The 23,841-nt window shown below is 36.5% G+C and overlaps 6 protein-coding genes and 4 non-coding genes across 10 annotated transcripts; 8 read left to right on the top strand and 2 right to left on the bottom strand.

The window, feature by feature from the left end:
- The first annotated feature begins 3,157 nt into the window (after window positions 1-3,157).
- Window positions 3,158-5,711, top strand: LOC132183935 (uncharacterized). Its single transcript, XM_059597406.2, has 5 exons — window positions 3,158-3,192; window positions 3,372-3,462; window positions 3,529-3,589; window positions 4,617-5,317; window positions 5,502-5,711. The coding sequence occupies exons 1-5, from the start codon at window positions 3,158-3,160 to the stop codon at window positions 5,709-5,711; spliced, it is 1,098 nt and encodes a 365-aa protein (XP_059453389.2).
- A 980-nt stretch (window positions 5,712-6,691) lies between these two features.
- LOC132184554 (uncharacterized) lies at window positions 6,692-8,848 on the top strand. Its single transcript, XM_059598234.2, has 5 exons — window positions 6,692-6,841; window positions 6,938-6,998; window positions 7,293-7,673; window positions 8,097-8,437; window positions 8,522-8,848. The coding sequence occupies exons 1-5, from the start codon at window positions 6,761-6,763 to the stop codon at window positions 8,738-8,740; spliced, it is 1,083 nt and encodes a 360-aa protein (XP_059454217.1). The 5' UTR covers window positions 6,692-6,760; the 3' UTR covers window positions 8,741-8,848.
- Window positions 8,849-9,113: 265 nt separating this feature from the next.
- LOC132184256 (uncharacterized) lies at window positions 9,114-10,618 on the bottom strand. Its single transcript, XM_059597817.2, has one exon. It carries the CDS (start codon window positions 10,592-10,594, stop codon window positions 9,200-9,202), a length of 1,395 nt encoding a protein of 464 aa, XP_059453800.2. The 5' UTR covers window positions 10,595-10,618; the 3' UTR covers window positions 9,114-9,199.
- Window positions 10,619-11,552: 934 nt separating this feature from the next.
- Window positions 11,553-12,451, top strand: LOC132183936 (F-box protein At2g43440). The gene is made up of 2 exons (XM_059597407.2): window positions 11,553-12,369; window positions 12,411-12,451. Exons 1-2 carry the CDS (start codon window positions 11,553-11,555, stop codon window positions 12,449-12,451), a joined length of 858 nt encoding a protein of 285 aa, XP_059453390.2.
- On the bottom strand, window positions 12,420-16,118 carry LOC132184818 (Biotin/lipoate A/B protein ligase family). The gene is made up of 5 exons (XM_059598591.2): window positions 15,496-16,118; window positions 15,150-15,414; window positions 14,337-14,487; window positions 13,359-13,666; window positions 12,420-12,635 (listed from the first exon to the last, which is right to left on the bottom strand). Exons 1-5 carry the CDS (start codon window positions 15,636-15,638, stop codon window positions 12,513-12,515), a joined length of 990 nt encoding a protein of 329 aa, XP_059454574.2. The 5' UTR covers window positions 15,639-16,118; the 3' UTR covers window positions 12,420-12,512.
- An 802-nt stretch (window positions 16,119-16,920) lies between these two features.
- Window positions 16,921-17,010, top strand: LOC132185994 (small nucleolar RNA SNOR75). Its single transcript, XR_009440678.1, has one exon. It is a non-coding gene; the product is annotated as a small nucleolar RNA SNOR75 (small nucleolar RNA).
- A 392-nt stretch (window positions 17,011-17,402) lies between these two features.
- LOC132185991 (small nucleolar RNA SNOR75) lies at window positions 17,403-17,486 on the top strand. Its single transcript, XR_009440675.1, has one exon. It is a non-coding gene; the product is annotated as a small nucleolar RNA SNOR75 (small nucleolar RNA).
- Window positions 17,487-18,031: 545 nt separating this feature from the next.
- On the top strand, window positions 18,032-18,115 carry LOC132185992 (small nucleolar RNA SNOR75). Its single transcript, XR_009440676.1, has one exon. It is a non-coding gene; the product is annotated as a small nucleolar RNA SNOR75 (small nucleolar RNA).
- Window positions 18,116-18,885: 770 nt separating this feature from the next.
- On the top strand, window positions 18,886-18,968 carry LOC132185993 (small nucleolar RNA SNOR75). The gene has a single exon (XR_009440677.2). It is a non-coding gene; the product is annotated as a small nucleolar RNA SNOR75 (small nucleolar RNA).
- A 2,492-nt stretch (window positions 18,969-21,460) lies between these two features.
- Window positions 21,461-23,218, top strand: LOC132185823 (uncharacterized). The gene is made up of 5 exons (XM_059599616.2): window positions 21,461-21,957; window positions 22,119-22,196; window positions 22,497-22,599; window positions 22,717-22,850; window positions 22,988-23,218. The coding sequence occupies exons 1-5, from the start codon at window positions 21,607-21,609 to the stop codon at window positions 23,192-23,194; spliced, it is 873 nt and encodes a 290-aa protein (XP_059455599.2). The 5' UTR covers window positions 21,461-21,606; the 3' UTR covers window positions 23,195-23,218.
- Window positions 23,219-23,841: the final 623 nt, after the last annotated feature.

Here is a 23,841-nt window from a genome sequence, read left to right as displayed (position 1 = left end):
CGTGGGGTATTAGAAAAGCCCCAAAAAGCTTGAGCTTGATAAGTGTGAAAGGTGTGATATAAATGTTTACTTTTCTTTTCTTTTCTTTTTAATTTGTTGAACTTTTGATGTATAATTGTTTAATTGTTTATGTTGCTTGGATGAGTTTTCCACGTCATTTGTAGCCAAACCCAACATCTTCTTTGCTGTTTCCTTTTTTTGAACATGTCCATTGAGGTGTATAAATGGAAATAGTTGTGTAGTCATTTCTTGTTCCCTTCGTTTCTATTTTTTCTGCTTCTGATTACTAATAATATAGATCCAAGTCCCTTTTTTATCTCCTTGATTAATATATTGTTCTGTGTATGTAAATTGCTGATTAATGGTAATTGCTAAAAATATTAGTTGCAATGAATTTATTCACAAAGAAGTTTGCTTAACCACATAAAATCCATAAGAGTTATAGTAATAATGAGAAGTTACATGAAATCTAAGTCACTTGAAGTTGAAAACTTTATGGCCTATAGTAGAGAATTGGTAAGCTCTAGAGTTTTAATAAATGTACTTGTAACTTGTAAGAATTAATGAGTTATATGTGGTTTATTATAAATAGAAGACAATTCCTCTCTTGTTATTTGCTAAATTGCTATAGAATTGTCATTCATTTTAAAGATGTAGCTGTAAAACTTAGTCATTGGATTAATTAATACTTATTAAAAAAAAAAAAAAGGTTAAATACTAAATACCCCATGGAGTTTCGTTTTTTTTTTTTTTTTTTTTTTTCCTCTATAGTTTGATTTTTATCACAGGAGGTTCATATGGTTTTGATAATAGACCAAATTAGTTCTTCTGTCAGTTGACTGTTAGTTGACTAAATGGAAGTCCACATAGACCAATCAAATGTTGACATGTGGCACCTACTTAATTTTTTTTTTTTTATTTCTTTAAAAAATTTTAAAAAATGTATATATATATATAATTGGGGGTGGCCGAGCCACCTCCTTAGTGCCCAAGGGGGTGGTGGCACCAAGGGAGCCACCCCCAATGGGTACTGGGGTATTGGGGGTGGCTCGGCCACCCCCATCCGGCCAGATGGGGGTGGCCTGGCAACTCCCATGGCCACCTCATAATTAGGTGCCACATGTCAATATTTAATTGGTCCACATGGACTTTCATTAAGTCAACTAACGGTCAACTGACAAAATGACTAATTTGGTCTATTATCAAAATCACAAGGACCTTCTGTTATAAAAATCAAACCCTAGGGGAGAAAAAATAAAGAAACGAAACCCCATGGGGGTATTTGGTATTTAACCCGTAAAAAAATTATACTTGATTTTTAATGACAAATCATCTCAATTATATAACAATTATATAGCAATTCACTAAAAAATATTATTAAGGCTTTGTCTTAACCATGAGTACTAAAAAATTTTAATACCCTTCTTCTTCTTCTTCTTCTTCTTCTTCTTTGTTTTCCCACGTGGTGATATACTATTCACAAACGTGGCAGAACAAAGCTTCATGGACGGTATAATGCAAAAGAGAAATGTTTGGCTTCATTAAAAAGTCTATTTTTTTTGGCTATTTTAATCTTAGGTAACATGACCCATTTTTTAGAAATTTATTAATTTATTGTTTAAATCTATTAATTTTAAAATGGATCATGCCATCTAGGATTAAAATCATCAAAAAAATAGATTTTTTAAATGAAGCCAAGTATTTCTCAATGTGAAACTAGACTTTGCAAGAGTTCCACACGCAGTCACAGCCTCAACGAAGGGCTCGTGTTAAACACATACTTGTAGTAGCTGGGCCTTCTCCCTAACGATGCGCGTGGGTCTATATATAGTCAAGCCAAAATAGAGGCTGGCTGGCGGAGGCCAAAGAACTGAAGAAGGACGATGTCAAACGTTAAAGGTCCGTGCGTTCGTATTCCGACCACGCTCCTAAGAAGAGAACGGCGTCGGATCTATTTGGACGGCTGCCGAAATTAGGAATGTGATAATCGTTTTGTGGAGTTGAACAGTTGAGTGCTTTTTCGTCCCATTTAGAAGACTCAAAAAAATAGTTGTTGATTTTTGAACTCTGTTTTAAATCTTATGGATTTATAGGAATTGTAGTACAATTTGGTTGCAAAGTGCAAACAAATAAGAAAAATTATATTTAATTTGGAGCTAAATATTAGTTGCTTATATATATATATATATATATATATAAAAGAAATAAAACTAATTTTTGAAAACCAAGTCAGTCAATGTGTTACATATCTAGAAATTACACAGAGTTGCATATTCAAACAGTTGTTTGTATACAACTTCTTTTCTTCATCATCATTATCATCACAAAATTACAAAAAGTTAGCATATTCAAACATTACTTGTTTGTATACAGCTTACTTTTTTTCTTTATCATCATCATCAATATCATGGGACCACGCCTTATGAAGCGGAGATCACTAGGTCAATGTATTACATGTCTAGAAATTACACAGAGTTGCATATTCAAACAGTTGTTTGTATACAACTTCTTCTTCTTCATCATCATTATCATCACAAAATTACAAAAAGTTAGATAGCATATTCAAACAGTACTTGTTTGTATACAACTTACTTTTCTTCTTTATCATTATCATCAATATCGTGGGATCACGTCTTATGAAGCGGAGATCACTAGTTCGAATCTCTCTTCCCCTTTTTGTGTGGACATGTCAAAAAAAAAAAAAAAAAAAAAACTTATCACTAGAAAAAAAAAACACACACACACACAATAAATATATACAATTACATTCAATTATTAGATTATGTAATGAGGAAACATGTATGCATGCCACTTGATATGTGAAATTTAATTTTGACCATGAAATGGAGAAGACCAAAATTGGTTAAAACCTAAACACCCCAATATACTTTGTAGTCACCCTAATATATATTTGGTTTTCCACTAGGTAATTAAGGGCTATTATGATCATGCTCCACGGTTGATCTCTCATTCTCGATCTCTCCAACCCCTTTTGGCTTAGGGAAAAAAAAAAAAAAAAAAAAAAAGTCATCATACAATAATTATTTCAGTGAAGCGGACACCTTATATTTCTTAAAACATCAAAAAAAAAATAAAAAAAATAGAAGCTTATACTTGTTTTTGATCTTGGGAAAGAATGTAATCAATTGCTTGCTTCATGGTGCAAGAATATCTATACCACCTTGAAACAAGGTAAACCCCAAAATTATGACTAAAACTTTTTTTTTTGGGTTGCTATTTTGAAACAATTTTTTTTTTCTTCTCTTTCTTTGGATGGAAGAAAGGAACTTCATAAACAAAGGGTTCTAGTTCTTTAAAATATATAAGAGAGATTTGGGAGTACTTTACCAAAAGCCTATCTCTCCAAAAAGGAATTTGCGGTCCGTTTACCAGGGGCCTCCCTTACTGAAAATGGGATTATCAACACACGGATCAATGTCCCATTTAAGTAAATTTCTTAAGGTAAATAATTTCCCTTACATTACTCATAAAAATAATTATTTCATTCTCACTTATTTCATTCTCAAGATTTCTTCAACTCAGATTGGATTGAGGGATCAAAGGGTGAAGTTTGGAATTGCCTTAAAATGTAAGGATATTTTTCTTCTTCTTTCATATTAATTACAATTTCATATATTATTACTTTGTAAAAATGTTTATACGCTGTCCGGGAAAACCGTGCTTAAAGAAATGAATTAAATTACAACATAGTTTTCTTTCAAATTGAGTTTGATTCTCAAATGCAATTTTTTTTTTTTTTTTGAAATGCATATAATACATATGAAAATCGCTTATTCTAAAAATAAAAAAAAATAGTCAATTTAATAGAATGAATTTGAGGAATTTTCTCTAACTCAATTTAAAGGAAAACCTTTTTCAATGAAATGTGTTTATTTTGGCGTAAATATAGCCTGTTTTCTTTAAGCGAAGTGCACAAATTGCATTCGAAGTCTCATAAAATTATATATAATATTTTCTCATTTGTTTTGAATTAAACACTGATTTCGATTGAATTGAAAACTCTTAGAATAATTCTTACTCTTTTAATACTCTAGCGTCTATTAAATGAACTAACAAAATCTCTGGTTGATGTAAACAAATTAATTAGAAATAATAAAATATGTGAAGCACCGGCCATTTTTTAGATATAAACGTGTAGCAGCCATTGAATATATATATATAAGAGAATAATGCTATAAAAGTTATTATCTTATACTAATTATTGAGGGTTAAAATTATTTAGTGGAGGCCAGTCATGCACGCGACTCATGCCCGTCTAGTTGAACTCCAACATATCATTTGTTAATGAATTTAGAATTCATAGAATTTCTTTCTATATTTAAATTGTATCATTTCCTTATAGATGATATCAAAATCCGATCATTTAATCATGGGATTTTTATTCTGTATATTGCACATCTGTATATATGACCTACAAATAGACATTTTGATTGTATTATCAAACAACTTAACATAATCAAAATGTAGCTTAATTAGAACATAAGCAAGTTAACATAATAAATTGGATCGAAGGAAATTCTTGCAATGATCAGATTTTGATAATTAAGAGAAATCATGAGTGTACGTAATTTTTCCCGGCCCATTGGCTTTCTCAGCACATTTGATGCCTGGTTTGAAGAAGGGGATATTTAGAGAGCCTTCACTGCCCTGCAAAAATCAAGGAACTATTTTATGTGCTTCTGATCATCTTGTGCATCATGGTGGTTCTGATGGAATATTGGAGCCTCAGCCAAGTCATGACAAATCGTGTCTCGTTCCGTTATACGGGTTGACTCACCAGTTGGTAGGAGAAGAGAGAAGGCAGGTGGCCGCAGCCTGCGGGAACCAATACAAGGGCTCGTGTCTTTGGGTCTTAGCCCCTCTCGCATTGATATTATCCTCTATTCTTCCCCGGCTTTACATTGCCCCTGCAATCAAGGCTTTCCTCAAGGACAATAATATTTATTATGCAGCAATTGGAACTTCATTGTCTCTGGAGGCCCCCTTCTACATTGGCCTTGCAATATTCCTCCTAGTGACCCAGCATGTTCAGCAGCCATATCTGCAATTCAACCCCAATATTCGATGGGGTCTCATCACAGGCTTCAGAGGCCACTTGACATCTGCTTTCCTCGCAATGGGCTTCAAGCTCATCCTCCCTCTCTTTGCTTTGCGTTTAGCCTGGGAGCTGCTTAATCCGCCAGCCCGTGTTGCACTGCTTTCTCTTGTTCTTAACTGTGTTGCTCAGCTTGCCTTTGAAACAAGTCTTTACAAGCTTGGATGGTCCTGTTGGCCCTTGGTTCCTATCATTTTCGAGGTAACTAAGCTTAAGCTGACGTGTGAGCTTAAATTTCTAACACATGAAATATTCGAATTTTGGACTGTCGCTCACTAGCTCCGATACCATGTTAGATCGTGACCTCTTATCCCAAAAACTTAATCTTATAATAAATGATAAGCTTCTTTGTCATGGCTTTGATTGATTTGAATTCATTTGACAGGTCTACAGACTTTATCAGTTGACAGAAACTGTTCATCATATTGAGGTGTTGATCTTGTCAAAGCAGCAACGCTATGGATCCATAGAACATGTAATCATTATCTCTCTGCTGTTTTGTGTGACAGTGATTCTCCGAGTTCTTGCTGTGGTCTGCCTCTGGTCTTTAATCACATTTCTAATGAGGATTTTCCCTTCTAGACCTGTACCATAGAAGAACGGATATTTTGTGAACAATCTAACACTTGCCATCCTTAGTCTAGTTATTGAATCTACTCATTTATTGAGTAGGCTTGATAGAGGTAGTTAGAAATTTATATTGCAAAAACATAAATTACAGTACCTCTCTTGCACCGAGATAAGATTTAACTAAACTTATTCCATGAGCAAGCCATTGTGGGTTCGGCTCCTTAATCAGCAACAATATCTCTTTTCTCAATTTGTTAAAATATAACCACTTAATTCTTATATATCATTTAAACAAAAACAATGCAAAGTAGCAGACTGATCAACGAATAGACAAATATTTCTATTAAAATGTTGGGCTACTTGCTTGCTTGTTGCCTAAAAGCACTCTAAATAGACAGGTGAGATTGGCTCCTAGTTTCCTTATTCGACAATAAAAGATATAGATATAGTGTTTTCTAAATCTTGATTCATAAATAACAAAAATTATTGTTCATCTCATCTTTCAATTATTTCTATATAGTGAATAAGTAAATTCACAATTGAATTTGTGTGAGACCCACATGAATTCATATTTACTAAAAAGAAATGGTTGAAAAACGATATGTAACATGTCTATAATTGGACAATAATGCCTTTTCTATTAGTTTGCTTCTCTTTTATGTATTATACACTAATATTTCTTAAACTACACTTTCATCTCACTAGTTGAGGCGAAATTCGTGTAACTAATATTTTTTATCAAGGAATAAAGTATAAATAAGGCTCAAGCCTAATAATAATTATTATTTTAAGGTAAAGGTCGAGCCTAATTTTTAACCGTTAATTCTCATCGTCGTTACTATAGTTCACATCTTTGGAAGTCTTGAAAAGATTGGATCAACTGGTTGGATAAAGTGGTAATTTTAAGCTATTTTTATTTTTTTGTCCTCCTATTCAAAATTTAATAGTAAAAAATAAAATAAAATAAAAAGAAAGGGAAGTTCATAAATCATAGACAGAAGAAGGGTTTAAGGCTTTAAGCCGTTGAGTCAGATAAAACGAAGCGTTCTCTGCTAAAACCCTAAACCCGTGAAAATGGAGCTGCAATCCGTTTGTCGTGGGCTTCCCGCCCCAAAGCTGGGATTGTACGCTAATCGCGTAGTCTCTCATCAATTTGTAAGTACCTTTAGCGTCTCCTTCGTTTAAGATTTCTCTTCAAAGTTGCTCTCACTTTTAATCCTTGGATTGTTTCCATTTCTTGACTCTTTTAAGGTTTCCACAAGTCAGGTTGGATTGAGGGATCAAAGAGTTCGGATTGGAATTGCGTCGAAATGTGAGTTTTTATTGGGTGCTGTTTGGTTATTGGGAAAACTTTGGCTAAAGAAAGGGAAAAAGAAAAGAAAAAATAGTTTTGCTGGTGTTTTGATATTATTTGGTAGTGTTTTGGTATCATGAAATGTATACCTTGTCAAGTAATGGGCTTTGCTGAATTGGCCTCTTTCTCTGCTTAGGCCCTCGAGAATTTCCTTTCTTTTCCTTGCTTTGTTGAAAACAAAAAAGAGGTTATGCCATTTTTGTTCTACCTTCTAAAAGACTTTTTTTTTTTTTTTAATCTGTTCTGTACCAGCACATTTGATGCTTGGTTTGAAGAGGGAGTTTAATAAGTCTTTGATGCCGAGCTTGAAAAGGGGAGCTATTGTATGTGCTGCTAACTCTAACCCAGATGCTAAGTTGGCATTTTCGGGGAGGGAGAGTTCTGATTCTGGAGTGCCTGTTAGTGGGTCTAACGGGGTGGAGCCATTTCGCGGTAAATCGGGTTCAATTTCATTTTATGGGTTGACTCACCAGTTGGTAGAGGAAGGGAAATTGCAGTCATCCCCTTTTAAAGAAGAGAAGGGCTCCCTTATTTGGGTTTTAGCCCCTATCGCATTGATATCATCTTTGATTCTTCCGCAATTCTTCCTTGCTAATGCAATTGAGGATATCCTGCAGGACGTGCTTCTCGTAGGTATTTGATTCTTCCGCTAATTTTTTTTTTTTTTTTTTGAGTCTCTTTTAGGTGTTATGCAATGGTTGTAAATTTTTTTAGTTATGTGGTAGTGACAGTTGGATTGAAGCATCGTTAGAAATAGTGTTTTGGAAATAATCTGATAAACAAAATTGTCAGCTTTACCTTTTGTGTACTCAGGAGATAATTAATTGCGAACGAGAATTGCTGCTTGTACTGTAATGAACTAGGAGTTGCTTATAGTTGGGATAGGGGTTTGGTGTAAATGAAAGATGTTGGAATGTTGCTGATGTTGCAGTGTCCATTGCTTCAGAATTTTGCCTGGTTAGGAGATAATTAACTGCATAGGAGAATTGCTGCTTGTGTGTTTGGAAAAGTAGGGTCAAAATTCTACTAATGATTTCCATGTCAATTGTTATGCAGAAATGGTGACTTCTCTATTATTCGAGGTCCTGTTTTACATTGGTCTTGCAATTTTCCTGCTTGTAACTGACCGTGTTCAAAGGCCATATCTGCAATTTAGCCCAAAGAGGTGGGGTCTCATCACAGGTCTCAGAGGATACTTAACATGTGCTTTCTTCACAGCGGGCTTCAAGTTCATGGCCCCTCTCTTTGCCGTGTATGTAACCTGGCCAATGATTGGCCTGCCGGGCCTGGTTTCGGTGGTTCCTTTTCTAATCAGCTGTGTTGCTCAACTTGCATTTGAGAAGCTTCTTGAAAAGCGTGGATCGTCCAGTTGGCCCTTGGTTCCTATAATTTTCGAGGTATATGATTTTGATTTCTGTTGTTTCAGATGCCTCCTTATTTAGCCAAAACAGGGTTTTGATGGATTTGAATTAATTTGGCAGGTCTATAGACTTTATCAGTTGACAAAAGCTGCTCATTTCATTGAGAGGTGCGTTTTCTCAATGAAGGGGCTTCCTGCTTCTCCAGAATTGCTAGAAAGAAGTGGTGCCCTCTTTGGCATGATAGTGACTTTCCAAATTCTAGGTGTTGTCTGCCTCTGGTCGTTGATAACGTTTCTTTTAAGGCTTTTCCCTTCTAGACCTGTAGCAGAGAATTACTGATGGATGCTGTATATTTTGTACTCTTTACAGTTCGGATAGAAATTTACTCCAACTTAGTTTTTAAAAGTGTTATATGTCATTTATCGCATGAGAAACACATGTTTTTTTAATAGTTTTTGTACTTATTCAAGTAATGTAATGACATTCTTAGTTCAGTTGTAGAATCTACTCTATCAGTTTTTAGAGTTAAATTTAGAGAAATTTTGAAGAGTTCAATACGAATAATCTTATAATGCTGAGAAATTTTGAAGACCAACCAAAACAAACCATTTCTAACGTTAACAATAATGATAACATATGACCTCATTTTTTTTTAATAATAATAATGATAACATACTATCTGTAACATCTAAATCCAAATTCTAATGTTATCAATAAAGATAACTTAATATCTCTAAGTTATTCCAATCCAAAAATACCTAATAGAAATAACTTTATTGTCTCAAAGTTACTCTATTTTTATACACGTCTCTTTTTAGGGGGCCTGCAACCATTATGTGGCAGAGGGGTTACATCTCGAATGAAACTCAAGAATATACCACTTCGACGTATAGCTCTAAGTGCCGCGTCTCTTCCAAGACCAGCGCCCTTTATCATGACTTCTGCTCGCCGCAAACCTTGCTTCATTGCCCACTGAATAGCATCTCTTGCCGCAGTTTCAGCAGCAAATGGTGTTCCTCTTCTTGTATTATTGAATCCACACAAACCAGCTGAGGACCAAGAAAACACCTTGCCACGGAGATCAGTAACAGTTACAAAAGTATTATTGAATGTTGCACTCACATGAATGACTCCCTGTGGTATTTTATATGGAGCAGGTTTCCTTCCCTTCCTAATACGTTTGCCTTTAACTTTCCTTCTACTTTTGTGTTCTGAACTAGGAGGAGGTTTTTGTTTCCCAAGCTTTCCTTTTGTTTCAGTTGGAAAGTGTTTCTGTAGTGTTTCCCTAACAACTGAACTTGGCTCAATCGGCATATTTGCAATAAACTCCTTTGCCTCGGCTATCTTCCCTGCCCTTCCAAGAAGATCAACTATGGCCACGTAATGCTCCATGGAAGGAGTAATCCCGTAGTCCCTGCTCATTGACATAAAATGTTTTTGCCCGCTCAAGACTGTCCCTAAGCATCCACACGCCATAATAATACCAAGAAAAGTAGACCCATCAGGCTTTACTCCTTCTTTCTTCATCCGGGAAAAGACTCCCAAAGCTTCTTCTCCTTCCCCATTTTCTGCCAAACCAATCAGCATCCTGTTCCAAGAATCCAAGTCTCTCATAGGCATTTCCTCAAACACGTTTCTTGCAGTCCTTGTATCACCCCATTTACAGTACACCCGCACCAGCTTGTTAAATACAACAGTACCGGATAGCGACCTCGTTGCATAGTCCAAGACCCTTTTCGCAGCTCCTACCAACTTCCTAGCCTCGCACACTTGCAGCAATTTCACAAGGTCAAGCGAGTCAACAAGAACCCCGTTCTTTTCCATTTCATCCATGGCTTCAAGAGCTGATTCCACTTTTCCATCTCTGCATAAACGCTTGAAATTCAAGGTTGCCCGCTTATTCCCTTGGGCACGGATGGGTTCTTGAGGAGAGACCCTCAAAACCACCATTAGATCCTTCTTCGCCTTGCCTTGAAAACCCAAGCCAGTGCCACCAAAAGCACCGAAAGACTCGCGATTGACACATACACCCACCAGTTTCTGAGGCGGGAGCCATGGAGGATTGAAGCTCAAGCTCAAGCCCTCAGCTGGACGTGTAGTCAAATTTCCAACTCTAGGGTGAGAGTAGAAGCATCCACTATATGCAGTTCTATTTACTGCAGAAAAAGACACGATTCCTTTGACGGCAGCCATAACTTTTTTTTGCCACTCACAATAGTAAATAATAAAATGTAAATAGTAATAAATATGGTAAATAATTAAGTGATAAATTATAATAAATATTGATATGGAAAATTTTTTTAAATAGTGGAGATTTAAAGATATTTATAATCTCCTAAAAATTCTAGAGAATTCGTTATATCTCACTTATGATAAATATTGATGGCATAAAATCCGAATAATTTAATTTTAAAATAATGATAAGTATTCTACTCTAAATATATCATTAAAAATTTAGAAGATCTTAATGCTAGCTTATAGGCTCTTAAAAATAAAATAAAATAAAAACTGTAAAGAGCAAATTCAGGGATCTTTTTTTCTATATGTGATGTAGAAAAATTGAAATTGTTCAATCATATTACTAATTCTTAAAAACAATTACACTGCAATTACGTGGGGGATTACCACTCTGCCTATGCTTCAATGGCATTGGGAGGAAAATTTATTGAGTTAAGATTCCACTGTTTTTTTAAGGAATTTTTTATGTTTTTAAAAAATGTGTTATAATTTGACATAAATATGAGAATTGTTTTTGTGATTTGAATTGTTTATTAATGTATTTATCTCGAGAAAGAAAAAAAAAAAAAAAAAAAAAAAAAAAAGACGGAAAAGATCCAATTAATTATATTTTGCCTTTACTTACCCAAGCACAGCCTTGGCTTGCAAGGCCAATGTGATAAAGTTTCTCCCTATATTAAACCCTAGAAAGTATCAACGCAAGGGGAGCTAAAGAAAAAGGGGAAAAAATTTGTTCTCTCTGGGAAGCTCAAAACCCAGGTGAGTAGTAAACTGTTCTTCAGGTCAAGGGTACGACTGTGAAGGGATTCTGGTTTTGCTCTGTAGGTGTTTTCTGGAGGTAGTTTGGTTTTGCTCTGTAGGTGTTTTCTGGCGGTAGTTTTGGTTGCGATATACTTGGGGATTCGTTTTTCAAATGGCGGAAGACCTTACTAGGATGTGGGGGAATTTTTCATTAACGGAAGAAGAAGGTATTGAGGTGGAGATCAATGATGGTGCTCTAGAAGGAGCTGTAACTAGATGGGGAAAACTTTGTCTGGTGGGAAAGGGAAAGCAGTTTCCGTCGGATGTACTGTACGACATCTTTTCCCGGCTACCCATCAAGACACTCTTACGCTTCAGGTGCGTCTCTCCGCTGTGGTGCACCATCATCGACGATCCAGACCTTGCTCGCACGCACCGACTCCGACGCGTTGAAGAACCCAAAATTCTACTTATTGAACCCACGTACAAACCGGACCCGGTGTTTCGAGAAGATAGGAGGGGGCTCTTAAGGTTTGTAAATTGCCAAGCGTATTCTCTTGAGGGCTGCTGCAATGGGTTGCTTTGTTTCACAAGACGTTTCTGGAATTGCAACCATAGCCCTTTGTTTTTGGTTAATCCTCAAAGGCAACAAGTTGTAGAGCTGCAACGTCCCCCTTGCAAAGGCGCCCCATGGCCTCCAGTGCATGGTTCAATGTGCAGTTGTAGTTATGGTTTGGGGTTTGATTGTTCAACAAATACATACAAGATTGTTGGAGTTTTTTTCAATGATAAAAATACAGGCGATGATGATGATGATTTATGTGCCCAAGTGTACACTCTTGGAAGAGGTAGAGGCTCCTCGTGGAGAGCCGTTAAAGGTCCTCCTAAAGCCACAATTAGGAGTCCTAAGGGTTATTTCTATGGAAGGCCTGTATATGCACGTGGAGCACTTCATTGGCTTGTTAGGCCTGGAGATTATCATCATAGGGGTGATCTTCAATACAAGATTGTTTATTTTGATGTTGGGAAGGAGGTATTTGGGTTGATTTATCCACCCAGATTTCAGTCTAAGTCTCAGTCCTGCCATTTAGTTGATCTCGGAGGAGACTTGGCAATGGCCGTTGTTGGTAGATCATATTATGAAATCGAGATATGTGTAATGAAGGAATATGATCAAAAGAAAGAGTGGGTCAAAGAATACACGATCTTTCCGCGTCACCAAGAGATCTTTCCGCGTCACCAAGAGATTCTGTGTCTGCAAGAGAATACAGATGAGTTACAAGTTATAGGGCTATTTGAAGATGGTGAAATACTAGTGAAAGTGAACAGCGAAAACTTTCTCTTCTATAATACAAAGATTGGCCTGCTAAGCGACAAACGCAACTATATTCCAAGACTCGATTATAACACAGAAGTCCTATTTCACATGGGTACCCTACTATCAATTGCTCTGTTTCGGGAAGAGTAATGCATATATGGTTCAAGCCTTTGTTTGTTTCTTTGATTTCCTTTTTGGTTTGGTGTTTCCCATTGTCAAAATTTTGGTCAATTGGCACCCTTTTGAATAAAACACTAGATGTTAATTTGCTTTTAAAAAAAAGATTCCATATATTAAAATTCTCACTACAACCAATTTGCACCAATAATTATTCTTTTGTGAAGGATGAAACAGATGGCATGCTTTTTCTAGATCAAACTTGATTGGGGAAGTTTTGAAATTTTCATGTAGTACTCCAAATATCCAATGAAATACAAAAAAACCATTGCTTTAACTCACTATTATTCTGACCAAAAGAGAGAAGAAAAAAATCTCTCAAATATCATCTTCAAGCATACAATGGAAAACAATGTAAGTTCAAGTATACACAAGACTGCAAAATTGATCCTGTTACTCTGTTCTGTTCTGATAATGGCAAGCAATAGATAAATTCAAACATGCTGCATTGAGTCTGTCAACTTAGTCTCTGAGATGGCTTACAGGTGTTGTTTCTGCAAAATCCAGCATGGGGATGGTTTTATAATGGATTGCAAGCTGAAAAACGTCTGAAAATTCCTCGATCAGAGAGGCGTGAATGATATCAATTAGCTGGCGATCATGAATTTCACATCCAGTTGATGGCTGAAATTCTCCTAGCAACCCCTTAATGCTTCCAACCTGACGGTTTCGTATTCCACATGGAACTATCGAGTGAAATGGAGTTAGATCTGTGGTGACATTTAGTGCTAAGCCGTGATATGTTACCCATTGAGATACTCGTATTCCAATGGCTGCCACTTTCTTATCTCCTGAAGTAAAATGGAAAAGAAATATCAGCACAAATACAGAAATCAAAGTCAAGGTCTTCATCACAGCACAAATATAGAATTTGTGAAATATTTATGAATTTACAACGTGGTTCCTGGCATCTTTTCTCAGATAATATACTTCTAATGTGGTGCCACCATAGTCTTATACTATTAAATAAGGAGAGCCACAGACCATTTATCAAGTGGGAATTGATCTTGAACTAAATTGCATGCAATTTGCAGCATCTAAGAGTCAATTTTCACTTACGAAATAAGATTGAAACAGTACAAAAGTTCATCCGTATGCTTTCAAAGAAATCCAATTAACCACTAATAAGTTGGTAGGTGATAACATGATCATATGAAACTTAGAAACTATTTCGTCTCACATTTACTCAGTAGTTGCTTTTGATGCTCGGGTAATGGGTTAAAACAAATGAGAACCACAATCCCAATACATGTTTAGTGGAATTATGTGTTCTAAAATGGAGCACAGCAGAAAATGCTGAGGTTACTATAATTTGTTTGCGAACACAAATATACACAGATAGATCTCTAAGGTACTCAGATAATTATCAGTTGCTTAAACAACCTCAATGGTGATAACTCAATGCAGAGAACATACATTGTGCAAACCAGTACAACAAAAGGTAAGGATTAGGATACACACCAACCCAAACGCCAGTGAAGCCGTCAAGCCGAGATGCCTCGATAGAAAATGTTGAGGAAAGAACACGGATGACCACCTCCTCAAGTGCCCTGAGGTACCAATGAAGATCCATCCTGTGATTTCGGAGATTGATAATAGGGTACATAACTAGCTACAGCCCAACACACATGCACCCAAAGTTAGGTACAATACACGAAAACAAAGAGAATGCCCTATAGGGCCTATACTCATTTCAGTTGCATGCTCAATTAATAAAGTCCAAAGTTTCTTCCCCAGCCAAAAAAATAACAAATCCAAACCACACCGCTAAATGCTACACATCCCAAATTTTTTTCTCAAAAGTTGATTCTCAAATGATTTATTACCATCCCATGAGTTGGTGACACACTTTCCAAAATAATAAATCTCATGAGATGGTGACACATCATTTGAGAATTAGCTTTTGAGAAGAAAATTTGGGATGTGTAACACTTATCTTTTACAAATCTATTGATTTACATGTTGCAATATATACAGAGTTAAATGCAACAAAACACAACCTTGACTGTAAAATGAATTTTCTCTATTTCACTTCCAAATTTTGACAATGTCAAAAGCTTATCTTACAATGGTTAAGTACTTAAATTCATTATTTTGGTAGCTTAATAAATTTCATTTTACAATGGTTATGTACTGAATTCAAAATTTCACATGTTAGGATCATTCACTGAAGGAGATTCTAGACCAACACATGAGGGGAATATTAACACGAAAGTCACATAGACAAACAGATTGTAGAATTTAGTTATGTGATTAGCAATTTGGGAAGAGTACCTGGCCAGGCCCATGATACGTAACTTCACCGCCGCGTTCGGTTCGGTAAACATCGTAAGGAGCATTCTTGATGTCGAAATTCAGGTACTCTTCCGAACTACCTGTGCCCAATGTATACACTGGGTGATGCTGTAGAATGATAAGTGTGTCCGGGCAATCTTGGTTCTTCTCAATCGACGCCTTCTTGTCCATAACAATTCTTTTCTGCCAAGACCATGCCTCGCCGTACGGTACCAGGTCCTTGTACAAGTCGAAACATTCGCACCTGCAGAATTCGAAGTCAAACCCGGTGAGTTAATGGGGCGCCCGGAAGGAGTTTGCGAAAATGTCACGGAGAGAAACTCACGCTCTTGGTCGCTCATTAGATAATGACAGTTGGTTCAATTTTGACGAGGGTGTGCGAGAGTGAGACCGGTATGGTTTATTTGAGTGCTTGCGAGGTGGGCATGCCGGCATGGAAATCAAGAAGTGAGACGCCACGAGGACCATGCTTTGTTGTCTCTATGCGCCCAAAAGAAGCTGCGACATAAGGCAGAGATTGGAGAATAGGTAAGAAGAGAGACGTGTCCCTTGTATTGTGGCGGAGCAACCGAAGAACAAAAGAGACACGTTTTACAAAAAGCCCGGTGTTATGATCTTGGTAGTCCAAAGCTTTTGGCCTAACTTCACGTGTTTGAATCCGGGAGCAAACGAACTAAGAAATCGATACATTTTTGCTCAAGGAACGGAGAGAAAGGAAGAGAGAGGTTTGGGAGAAAAATTTAGAAAGAAAAACAGAGAGAAAGAGAGAAATGTCGGAGAAAACACAGAGAAGAAAGAAAGAGAGAGGGAAGAGCAGAAATTGAGAGGTAGAGAAGAGGAGTGAAGTAATGGGTGAACGGCGAGTTTGAAGGGAGGAAGAGGAAGAAGACATTGGTGGGTGAGCGTGAATCAGACAAAATGTCAAAGAGTGAAAAAGCAAAGTGATGAATGCTGATAGAAAAAAAAAAATGGTGAAAATGATGAAGTAGATTCGAGCCTAGGGAAAGAAAGTGGATCCGGCTCTACAGCACCGTGCTGTTAAAACAACAGGTGGTTGGGATTAAAAATAAAAAATAAAAATCAACGGTTGAGATTTAACAATGTTTTTTTTTTTTTTTTTTTTTTTTTTTTTTTAACTACATCACCATTTTAAACTAACGCTCTTGCGAAACCCATTTTCTTGTGCTGCCCCTTTGCACGTTCCTCTCAATTGCTGGAACTCCATGTCAGTCCCTTGCTCAAATTGGGGAGGAGAGAACTGATTCATAAAATCTTTCAAAGGCATCTTCGCAAAGCTGCGAACCTGGAGATCTACCCATTCTCAATTCATAAATTGCAGGTGCTGTAGTTTTGATTTTTTTGTTTTTGTTTTTATTCGATTTAATCCCAACCGTTGATTGTTTTAATAGCACGGTGCTGTAAGAAAACAAGAGAGAGAGGGAGAGTTATTTATTTTATGTTTTTTTTTTCCGTTATACCGACGACGTCGTTTGTTGGATCCAAGGTGGGATGGGTGATCTTTGCGCGTTTCCAATAGAAACATAAGGGTTAATTTCGTAATAGGGTCACCTCGTAAACCCTAGCGGTGGATTACTTCCCTTCCCTATAAATACGATGTACGCAGGGGTTTAGGTTCAAGCCGTTCGGCACATTTCACCCTTCGCGCAGTTCCCAGGTAAGTTTTCAGATTTGGAGTCATACTAATGTTTTTTATATCAGTTGTTTTGTACGTGATAGAGTGGGGTGGGTTTCTCTGTGATGATGAAAATGATTATGATGACGAGTCCGATTTATTATCCATTCAACCCTGACGACGAATCGAGGCATTTGTCTGAGAGAAACCCTATCTATTCATCCGCATTTCTCTGCTGAAATGAGCTTCGAAAGTTGCATGTTTTCATATGGAAGAGTTTACTCGTGAAAGTGTGTTAGTTTTTTCTGGTTGTTTGCATTTGTTGTATTGCTTGCTCTGTGCTTCACCTCGCGTTATAACTGCTAAAAAATGTTGAAGAAAGACCTCTTTGCTTGAATATGTGAAGAGGAAAGTGGGGAAAAGGCAAGGGAATTAGGATTTACCGATGAAATTGAGCAGTTAGTCTGCATTCAACACTGCTTGAACCTGCAATAGCCATGGAGGTCGCATTTTAGGCGTTCAAGTGATGTTTAGTTGATGAGAATATGATAATATCTTTCCATGTGCATCGTACTATTAATTGTGATATTTGGGGGTTTTCTCTATGATGATTAAAACGATGACGAGTCTGATCTCTTTATCCATTCAACCCTGATGACAATCGAGGCATTTGTCTGAGAGAAACCCCAACTATTCTTCCCCATTTCTCCTTTGAAATGTGGCTACAAAAGTTGCATTTTTTCAAATAAAGAGTTTACTTGTGAAAGAGTGTTTGTTTTATAGTTGTTTGCATGTGTTGTATTGCTTGCTTTCAACATTGCATGTGTGGCTGTGCTTCACTTCACGTTATAAATTCTAGAGAATGTAGAAGAAAGAGAGTGAGTTGATACTTTTGTGGGCTGCAACTAGTTAATATTTTTTTGGTGTGAGGTCCATGGGTGCTGGTCCACCTATGTGTTCGCTGGATCTGACCTCGGTTTTGTCTACAGCGCCCCCTCTCACACCACCATTGCCATGGGATTAGAAAGATGCGATGAAAGTGGTGAAAAGGAGGGGAATTAGAATTTAGCGGCTTGAACTGCTTGCAGTTAGTCTGCATTCAACACTGCTTGAACCCGCAATAGCCATGGAGGCCACATTTTAGACTTTCAAGTGATGTTAAATTGATGAGAATATGGGAATATCTTTCAATGTGCATGGTACTATTAATTGTGATATTTTGGGGTTTTCTCTATGATGATTAAAACGATGACGAGTCTGATCTCTTTATCCATTCAACCCTGATGACAATCGAGGCATTTGTCTGAGAGAAACCCCAACTATTCATCCCCATTTCTCCTTTGAAATGTGGCTTCAAAAATTGCATTTTTTTCTAATGAAGTGTTTACTTGTCAAAGGGTATTGGTTTTATAGTTGTTGCATGTTTGGATTTGTTGTATTGCTTGCTTTCAAGATTGCATCTGTGGCTGTGCTTCACCTCACGTTATAAATTTTAGAAAATGTTGAAGAAAGATAGTGGGTTAATTTCTTGACCTCTTTTTGCTACGGGCTTTTGTGGGTTGCAAGTAGTCAAGACTTTTCTGGTGTGATTGGTCCATGAGTGCACATGGTCCACCCATGTGTTCACTGGATTTGACCTCATTGTTGGTGAATTGAGATCCCCTCCAATTGAGGAGAAATTGGAGATTCTCCAATTGTTAATTGTGGTCCTTCATTTTAAATCCAATAGTCTATAAAATGCGAGCTGCTTTTGTATAACTAAGGCATTAAATGCTGGCTTTTATTTTACCGAAGTTTAAATGATTTTATAGACCATTGGATTTAAAATGAAAGATCATGATTAACAATTGAAGAATCTCTAACTTCTTCCCGATTGGAGGGGATCTAGATCTGTTGTCTGTAGATTCCCCCAATACCTAGGGATTAGAAAGATGCGATGAATGTGGGAAAAGACAAGGGAATTAGAATTTAGTGGCTTAAACTGCTCGTAGTTAGTCTGCATTCAACATTGCTTGTACCTGCAACAGCCATGGAGTCTACACTTTAGACTTGCAAGTGATGTTAAGTTGATGAGAATATCTTTCTCAATGATGATGAAAACGATGACAAGTCTGATCTCTTTATCCATTCACCCTGATGACAATCGAGGCATTTGTCTGAGAGAAATGCTCCATTTTGTTCTGCTTGACGTTTTTGATCTCCTATGTTCTGTTTATTTCTTTTGCTCTGTATAAATTGTAAGAGATTATGTGGCATTGGCTGTATGGAATTATGATTTAACTTGCGATTCTATTTTACGGAAACATTTCTTGTCCGTCTTTGGCACTATTAAGAGTCTGGTTAGGATTGCGTTTGAGAAATAAAGTTTTTAAGATAAAAAGAGCTTTTGGGCAAAAGCTTCATTTTTAAGTTTATGTCAAAAGTTTTTTATTTTTTTTGCTATTTTTAGGCTTCTTGGATCCTTAAAAGTGTTTTTAATTCTTTTATCAAACGAGTATTTTTTTTTTTTAAAAAAAAAACGGACTTTTTGAATGTTAAAAGTACTTTTAGGCCCCTCAAATGCAATCTTAAACAGGCCCTAAGTAATCATTTGATTTTAATATTTTGTAGTCGGGAGTAGTAGCGAATGTGGATTGTCTATTTGAGAGGGTAGTGGTGCCTTCCTTGAGCCTATAATTGGTTCAACGGAATGGGCCTTTGTGCAATTAACATCTGTTTAAATGGGAAATGGTTTGCACATTTGTGATCTATGAAGTTATAAACTGCTGAATTGCTTTAATGGTTGAAGGCTTGAAGCTGCTAAACTGGAAGTTCTCGGCTAGTTCGGTATTGGTTATGTCACTTTGCCCGCTTATGGTTTGCACATTTGCCCGCTTATGTTCTCTGGGTTTATGTAAATTTGCAATTTCCGTCTGTTGTGATGGTGTCATTTGTCTTGGTTCATAACGGGTGCGAAAATGAAACGACATTGAAATTTGAGAATATTATACATATGAAGCTGTTGTATTCTTTGGTAGAATGGAATCATTATAGATGTGATCATTTTTGTCTATGTATAGAAGCGATGGAAAATTCCTGAGGCTGCATCTTGTACATGTGGTTTTAAATCAGTCACCCACCAAAAGGGAACAAAAAGCTTTTTTTTTTTTTTTTTTTTTTTTTTTTGTAAATATTATTTTCTCCCTTTCATTTTATCTTTCTTGTAAAGGAAGTGGTTCGGCCAGACTTTTGCAATGCTTTATAATTTGCTTCTTTTTGTCGTCATAATGAAGTTTGTAAACATAATGCTAGTTCAAACAAAACAAAAATGAATGGTCGAATAAATTGGGCTTCTAGAGGTGGCCTCCATGTGGTATGTGTGTTGTGGAAAATATTTTACGAAAAGTGTTTTTTGTTGAGGTTTACATTTTGAAAAGTATTCTCCGTTTTCATGGAAGAAGTTGTGGTCCAATCTTGGGTTTAAGCTCGTTCGCCTACCAATTAGGGTTTTGTAAAACTTGGGTTGAAAGTCCAAACAAGTTGGGCATGAAAACGCCAAATGGAATGTAAGCAAGACCAACTTGGGCACATGTTTAACGTATAGAAAGGGTTTTGGCAAAGAGTACTGTTTGAAAATATCAACGTGTACAAAATACAGTGCCAGGCTGGTTAATGCCTCTCCTTGTACTGTAAAATTGCTTTTCCAAAGCCAATGCAAAGGACAGTACGCGGATGGGTTTGCGACAAAATTCGTTCTCCCCTGTTTGGAATGGTTGGGATGAAAATAGAAAATAGTAATCGTACTTGACTAACCTAACACTCCTTGCGGTATTTGCTGCAGCCACGTTGCACGTGTTTTAGACCGTCGGGCTGCTCTGCAGTTCATAGTCACTCACCTCTTCGGTTTCCACATGGTGACATATGTGCTGGTGTTGGCCGGTGTACTTTTAGTTTTAGTGGTTTAAATCCTGAAAGTTTTGCTTAGAAAAAGAATCTAACATGTTTTAGATATTTTTATGGGGAAAGTGTTTGTTCAACTCAATTTATTAAAATATAAAAAATAATTAATTATTATTTTCAAATAAAATGATAGATTGTTTTTAATTAATTTCAAAATATTTAAAAATATATATATATGATAAATAGTAGACTACTAATAATTTAGTTTGAAAATAAGAGTAGTATTACACTTGCAAATCTTTTAGAACTTGCTAACACCTTGTTGACGAGTTATAAGTCTAGCATTTTTTTAAAATATATATATATATATATATATATATATATATATATATAGAAAATTTGTTTGATAAAATATCGTAAAAATCTAAAACATCCAAATATCTGAAAAAAGTGCTTAATTCGCAGCCGCAAGCTTCGACGGGCCGACGACTACTATTCCATCCTTGCCTCCTGTCGAAATTAAGCCCAACATGCAACCAAAAAAAAAAAAGAAAAAAGAAAAAAGAAAAATTCTAAGGGCGTGCTGGAATTCCAAGCAATCAAGCCGACGATAGAGAACAAGCCTCAGTAAAAGTCACCCCAAATGGCACAGACAAACACGTGTTCGACTCACAACGCAAGCGGACCCACGCGCTGAGGACGTTGAGACTACGATTTTGATGTCATTCCAAGAAACTGGCAAAAATCAAAACCAACCTCTCCCAAGTAAAAGCGAAAAGCCTATGCTCCCACCCATGCCCCGACAATCCCAGCTAATATGCCTCGAATCTTCTCCCGAACTTGTTCCTACGGTTGATGCTACTTATAAATAAGCCAAGCTGCGATACTAGCTAGGCCAAAGAATTCCTAAGACACCGTTGAACAATGGCAACCACTAGATTATTACGTACGTCTAGGCCTTTGCGTCTTGGTCTTCCTTCTTCTTCGTCGCCGTCTTCGTTGTCCGCGACCACGGTGAGGTGTGTAAGCACGGCGGCCGGGTTTAACGGAGAGAAGACGGTTTCTGGGGATAGGGAGAGGAAACCGATGGTGGCCGTGAAGGCCTCGTTAGCGGCTTCCGAGAGCTTAACAATTACCTCTAAACCGCAAGTCAATCGGGGACTACTGGATTTGGCTTCTGTACTGGCAAATGCTAGCCTGGCTGCCGTGTTTTTGCTAAGGCTGGCTGTGCAACTCAAGCCACGCAAATTTTACGTCCAAATGTTCCTTGAAAGGGTATTATAGATAGGCCACTCTTTTCAATTCCTTTACGTGCGTTAATCTTGGCTGTTCGTCTTTATTCATTTATGGCTGCTCGGACGGTTCATAATATTTTAAATTTTTTTCCTAATTTTTTTTTTAATTTTTTTTTGTCTTTGTTGGGTTTCAATGCGCAGGCCATAATTGATTGCCGATTCTTTACATTCATTGCTGTTGCGGGATCTTTACTCGGTTCAGTGTTGTGTTTTGTTGAGGTACTAATTTGTTCTTTAATTAATTCTCCGGCAAAAGTTTAGGACTATGACTTCATATGTTTTTTTCTTTTATAAATATCTTTGATGAGCTATATTTATATATATTACCTATATATGTAGAATTTTTAAATTTAAATGAAAAAGGTAGAGTAATTAGTAATACCATAATATTATATATAATCTATCTAATCCTAAAAATTTAAATTAACAAAAATAATAATAAATTTGATTATTTAAGTATCGTTCTAATCATCTTTTTAGTAATAAAACAAATTAAACATTCTCTACGTCTCATTGCAGGGTTCCTTTATCATACTAGAGTCATATTTGCAGTATTTCTATACGACGTTGTCACAAAAGATGGACCAAGAACATATGGTGCACCTACTTATTGAAGCAATAGGTATCTCTCTCTCTCTCTCTCTCTCTCTCTCTCTCACTTTTCCGCTTGTTAATGCATGTTCTGTATACATGTGGTTCTATTAATGTTGAACTATATATATGTTTATCATTTTTGCAGACATGTTCCTGGTAGGAACCGCCATGCTCACGTTCGGGATGGGTTTGTACGTCATGTTTGTTGGAACAAGGAGTATGAAAGAAAAGGGCCCATGGCTTTCCGGGTCAAACTTGTTTGGACTCTTCTCTATGAAGGTAATTAACCTTTCATCAGAAGCTTTTTGTATTTGGACGTACACATATTTTTACAAACATAAATAATAATCGATCTCATCGATGATCGATCTCATATACTTTGTACAATGAAATGATAATCTTATACATGCATGCAGACACTTCCAACATGGGCTGAGATGCAATCAGTTTCACAAGCCAAATCGAAAATCGGGCATGCTGTGATGATGATTCTTCAAGTGGGAGTATTGGAGAAGTTAAAGAGTGTAAATTTGGTTACTGCGGTGGATCTTGCCTGTTTTGCCGGGGCTGTGCTAATATCCTCAGCCAGTATCTTTCTTCTCTCAAGACTCTCTGCCGACTGAATTACGTACAATGGAAGATATAATGATATATATATATATATATATATATATATATATATATATATAGTTAGTTGATATACTCATTTATTATATACATATAGCTAGGCCTAACATATGTATGTATGGTTAATCAATATCATTCATTCTTTTATTAATTAGTACGAATTGTAGATAGAAAGCATACATAGGGGGATCGATCCCTCTGCATGTATAAGAGTTAGAATATGTGCAGAGAGGAAGAAGAAGTGGAGTCTTTAAGCCCTTTGCGGATATTGTAGTTTAATTTCCGATTATCATATATAAATGTTCCATCACTAATTACCATTAAGGTATGCCTTGTGATCAATGCGCATGATAGTATTATGTCGTACTATTTATTATTATTATTATTATTATTTGGAGAAGTAAATACATTTGTGATTTGTTGAAAAAAAAAGTGGCCGGTTCCTCCCCTTTTTCAAACATAAAATAAAGGTTATGGCTGAAAATGTGAATGCAAATGCGGTTATCATTTTAAGTATCTCCATCTACATTTGCCTCATGCAATTACCATTTACATTGCTGGGTTATTGCGGTTATTAAAAGTAGTTAATATTATTTGTTATATGCATTTGAAGTAATTGGACTTTTGGGCCTTTTCTAGGTTT

This window comes from Corylus avellana, chromosome 7 (genome assembly GCF_965113065.1).
Source record: "Corylus avellana chromosome 7, dhCorAvel1.hap1.2, whole genome shotgun sequence".
NCBI lineage: Eukaryota > Viridiplantae > Streptophyta > Magnoliopsida > Fagales > Betulaceae > Corylus > Corylus avellana.
The sequence above is the reverse complement of the archived record's forward strand: the minus strand, read 5'-3'. Positions and strand labels throughout refer to the sequence as shown.

What these genes read in the sequence shown, in the direction of transcription:
- LOC132184256 (XM_059597817.2), bottom strand. Translation starts at nt 10,594, where the DNA reads ATGGCTGCCGTCAAAGGAATCGTGTCTTTTTCTGCAGTAAATAGAACT.
- LOC132184818 (XM_059598591.2), bottom strand. Translation starts at nt 15,638, where the DNA reads ATGGTCCTCGTGGCGTCTCACTTCTTGATTTCCATGCCGGCATGCCCA. An exon ending in TCTAATGAGCGACCAAGAGC is followed by an intron (nt 15,415 to 15,495) that starts GTGAGTTTCTCT and finishes CGAATTCTGCAG; the next exon opens with GTGCGAATGTTTCGACTTGT. An exon ending in ATTTTGCAGAAACAACACCT is followed by an intron (nt 12,636 to 13,358) that starts GTAAGCCATCTC and finishes ATTCTCTTGCAG; the next exon opens with ACACAGAATCTCTTGGTGAC.
- LOC132185823 (XM_059599616.2), top strand. Translation starts at nt 21,607, where the DNA reads ATGGCAACCACTAGATTATTACGTACGTCTAGGCCTTTGCGTCTTGGT. An exon ending in CCTACTTATTGAAGCAATAG is followed by an intron (nt 22,600 to 22,716) that starts GTATCTCTCTCT and finishes TCATTTTTGCAG; the next exon opens with ACATGTTCCTGGTAGGAACC. An exon ending in TTGGACTCTTCTCTATGAAG is followed by an intron (nt 22,851 to 22,987) that starts GTAATTAACCTT and finishes ACATGCATGCAG; the next exon opens with ACACTTCCAACATGGGCTGA.
- LOC132184554 (XM_059598234.2), top strand. Translation starts at nt 6,761, where the DNA reads ATGGAGCTGCAATCCGTTTGTCGTGGGCTTCCCGCCCCAAAGCTGGGA. An exon ending in GCGTAGTCTCTCATCAATTT is followed by an intron (nt 6,842 to 6,937) that starts GTAAGTACCTTT and finishes GACTCTTTTAAG; the next exon opens with GTTTCCACAAGTCAGGTTGG. An exon ending in GCAGGACGTGCTTCTCGTAG is followed by an intron (nt 7,674 to 8,096) that starts GTATTTGATTCT and finishes ATTGTTATGCAG; the next exon opens with AAATGGTGACTTCTCTATTA.
- LOC132183935 (XM_059597406.2), top strand. Translation starts at nt 3,158, where the DNA reads ATGGTGCAAGAATATCTATACCACCTTGAAACAAG. An exon ending in CTATACCACCTTGAAACAAG is followed by an intron (nt 3,193 to 3,371) that starts GTAAACCCCAAA and finishes CTCTCCAAAAAG; the next exon opens with GAATTTGCGGTCCGTTTACC. An exon ending in GTTTGGAATTGCCTTAAAAT is followed by an intron (nt 3,590 to 4,616) that starts GTAAGGATATTT and finishes TGGCTTTCTCAG; the next exon opens with CACATTTGATGCCTGGTTTG.
- LOC132183936 (XM_059597407.2), top strand. Translation starts at nt 11,553, where the DNA reads ATGGCGGAAGACCTTACTAGGATGTGGGGGAATTTTTCATTAACGGAA. An exon ending in TGGAGATTATCATCATAGGG is followed by an intron (nt 12,370 to 12,410) that starts GTGATCTTCAAT and finishes GATGTTGGGAAG; the next exon opens with GAGGTATTTGGGTTGATTTA.